The 3464-nt window shown below is 48.4% G+C and overlaps 1 protein-coding gene across 1 annotated transcript; it reads right to left on the bottom strand.

Moving 5' to 3' along the window:
• Nucleotides 1–536: 536 nt before the first annotated feature.
• On the bottom strand, nt 537–3215 carry LOC131018272 (uncharacterized). Its single transcript, XM_057946995.1, has one exon. The coding sequence runs from the start codon at nt 3213–3215 to the stop codon at nt 537–539; it is 2679 nt and encodes an 892-aa protein (XP_057802978.1).
• Between the last annotated feature and the right edge of the window lie 249 nt (nt 3216–3464).

The following is a 3464-nucleotide window of genomic DNA, read 5'->3' as shown; positions in this document are numbered from 1 at the left end:
CAAAATCCTTGGCACCCCATATCGACAACAGATGTTCTTCCATATGAACTTTTCCACTGTGTTATCATCGATTTTGGTGACAGCTTCCGCCTCGATCCACTTAGAGAAGTAGTCTATGGCAACTATGAGGAAGCACTTGCCTCCCGGAGCAGTTGGTAATTTACCCACAATGTCGATTCCCCATTTGTCGAAAGGATGCGCAGCATGCATGATCCTCATTCCCTCCCCAGGTATGTTGATTTTGGGAGCGTGTTTCTGACAAGCCTCACATTTTTGCACGAAGGCTTTCGATTCTTTGCTGATTCCGGGCCAGTAGAATCCTGCTCTGATTATCTTCCTTGTCAAATCCCTGTGTCCACCGTGATTACCGCAGCACCCTTGGTGGATCTCTTTTAAAGCAAACTGTGCTTCCTCTGGGGCCAGGCATTTCAAAAATGGATGTGTGAAAGACCTCTTGTAGAGCTGATCGTCGATGAGGCAGTAATTCTCGTATTTGGCATACCGTGAAGTATCCTCTTCCATTCGTTTACCATTTTTCAGATAGTATATGATGGTGTTCTCCAATCATCCTTGGTTTCAATGTTGTATACCTGCGCCACCACCGCTCTCTTAGGTTCGAACACCAAGGTAATGTCCTCGCTCCACGTTTGTTCGACTGCACTGGCTACTCTGGCCAGGAGGTCTGCTCGTTGGTTTTCTTCTCTCGGCACTTGTTGTATTTCAAATTTCTCAAACTTTTTCCCAATCTCCTGGACTTTGTCAAAGTAGTGTTTCATTCTCTCTTCTTTTATCCCGTAACCTCCTGTTAACTGTTGCGCCACCAATTGAGAGTCAGTCTTAATCACTGCATTGTCGGCTCTGAGTTCTCTGAGTATGTGGGCTGCCCTTAGCACTGCTTCATATTCGGCTTCGTTATTGGATAGCTTATCTTCAAACTTGATAGCGAATTGGTAGACTTCCCCTTCGGGCGAGGTGATGTAGATTCCCACCCCACACTCTTCTTTGGTGACCGACCCATCAACCTGTGCTGTCCACGGTCCCCTCATAGGCCACCTTGTTGCTTCTTGAATAAAGTCCGCCAGTGCCTGCGCTCTAATGGTAGTGCGCGGCTCAAACTCGGCCTCGTACTCTCCGAGCTCTATGGCCCATTTCACCATCTTCCCCGCTAGATCCGGTCGCCCTAAGATTTGTCTGAATGGTATTATTGTTCTCACAATGACCTTGTGTGATAAGAAGTATGGCCTCAACTTTCTGGCCGTGATCATGATTATGTACGCGGTCTTTTCAACCTCAGTATAGCGTAGCTCTGCACCCTGGATGACCTTGCTTACAAAGTATATCGGTTTTTGTTGCCGGTTCTCCTCTCGGACCAGCACTGAGCTCAGAGATTCAATTCCCACAGAGATATATAGGTACAGTGGTTCTCCTGAAGAAGGCTTTGTTAGTACTGGTAGTTTGGTGAGGTAGGTTTTTAGGTCCTCGAAAGCTCTCTGGCACTCACTGCTCCATTCGAATCGACTTCCTTTCCTTAGAACTTTGAAGAACAGGAGACTTCGCTCAGCTGAGCGTGAGATGAACCGACTCAGTGCGGTAATCCGACCATTGAGTGTTTGAATTTCTTTGATATTCCTGGGTGGTGTCATGTTCAGGATGGCTTTGACTTTGTCGATATTAACTTCAATTCCCTCTGGTGTTACCCTGTAACCCAAGAACTTTCCTGATTGCACTCCAAAAGTGCATTTGGCGGGGTTGAGCATTAGTCTGTTCTTGCGGACTACCGAAAAGGTTTCCTCCAGATCAGCCACGTGAGAACTAGCTTTGATGCTGCGCACCAGCATATCGTCAACATACACCGATATATTTCTCCTTAGCTGTGTCCTGAAAATCTTGTCCATCATACGCTGGTACGTGGCCCCTGCATTCTTGAGGCCGAAAGGCATGCTTTCCCATCCGAAGACCCCTGTGCACACTGCAAAGGCAGTTCTAGCGACATCCCCCGGGTGCATCTTCACTTGATGGTATCCTTGGTAGGCGTCCATCATGGACAGGAGTTCACACCCTGAAGTAGCGTCCACTAGCTGATCTATCCGAGGGAGTGGGTAACAATCCTTAGGACAAGCTGCGTTAAGATCTCTATAGTCCACGCACATTCTCCACACTTTGGCTTTCTTCTCTACCATGACTGCATTAGATATCCACTCGGGATACTGGATTTCTGTGATGTGTCCTGCTTCTAGGAGGGCCTGGACCTGTTCCCGAATTGCGGCGTCCTTCTCCGCGCCGAAGTGTCTTGTTTTCTGTTTGACGGGTTTGACCATCGGGTCCACATTAAGACGATGTTCAGCTAGCTCTCTGTCGATCCCTTTGAGGTCAGAAGTATTGAATGCAAACACATCCGCATTCCTGCGCAGGCATGCGGTGACTTCCCTTTGGAGGACGGGTGTCATTCCTGCTCCAATCTTGGTGGTGTATCCCTCCTTGTCAGGAAAAAGTTCGATGAGCAGGCACGCGTCACTCGTGGATACAAGGGGTTGTTTATCAATCCCGTCTCTAAGTTCCATGATTTCTCTGCGTTCGGGGTTTGACGCGGTGACTATCCCAACCTTCTCCTTTCCTTGATCATTGGGTTCCCCCAGGATTTTTGTTTGCTTTCGTTTCTGCTTTCGAGTGTTGGGGTCGTCTCCCATATTATCCTTTTGTTGCTGGGTTAAAGTTTGTACATGGCATTGCTTCGATGTAGCTTGATCCCCCCATACTTCCCCGATCCTTCCACCGTCTATCGGAAACTTCATTTTGAGGTAGAATGTGGAAACCACTGCTTTGAAGGTGTTTAGAGCGGGCCGCCCCAAGATGATGTTGTACGTGGGTTTAGGAGCGTCTATGATCAAGAATCTGACTGTTCTGGTTTTATAACCCTGCGATCGTCCCAAGGTGACTGGCAGTTCTACCATTCCGATTGGTACTACTGATTCTCCCGAGAATCCATAGAGTGGTGCGTTCGTTGGTTCAACATTGACATCCGAGCCAAGGGCCTTCCAGCAGTTCCAGTACACAATATTCACCGCGCTGCCTGAGTCCACGAAGACTCGGTGGACCAGGCATCCAGCCACGTCTGTTGAGAAGACTAAGGCGTCATCGTGGGGATACATTAACGATCTGGCATCTTCCGGGCCAAAGGATATGGTGGGTTCGCTGGCTGCGCTGGTAATAGCCATGACCTTAGAGTTAAAGTGTCATGTTCTCACAGCCCTGACAAGTTGTTTCTTCGCTCTGTTTGATGTGGGTGTACCATTTTCTCCGACGATCATATGGATTTCCCTCTGGAAAGGTGGTCGCTCCGGTATTTCATTCCTTAGTTCTCCTTCGCGTCTGTCATCCGCGCCATTCCTCAGCTCCCTCTCGTCGCGTCTATAATTATTATGATTACGGTTGTGCGGTTCTCTGTTTGTTTTCTTCGGAGGTCC

Source organism: Salvia miltiorrhiza, chromosome 3 (assembly GCF_028751815.1).
Source record: "Salvia miltiorrhiza cultivar Shanhuang (shh) chromosome 3, IMPLAD_Smil_shh, whole genome shotgun sequence".
Lineage (NCBI taxonomy): Eukaryota > Viridiplantae > Streptophyta > Magnoliopsida > Lamiales > Lamiaceae > Salvia > Salvia miltiorrhiza.
Note: the sequence above shows the minus strand (reverse complement) of the source record. Positions and strands in the feature narration are given on the sequence as shown.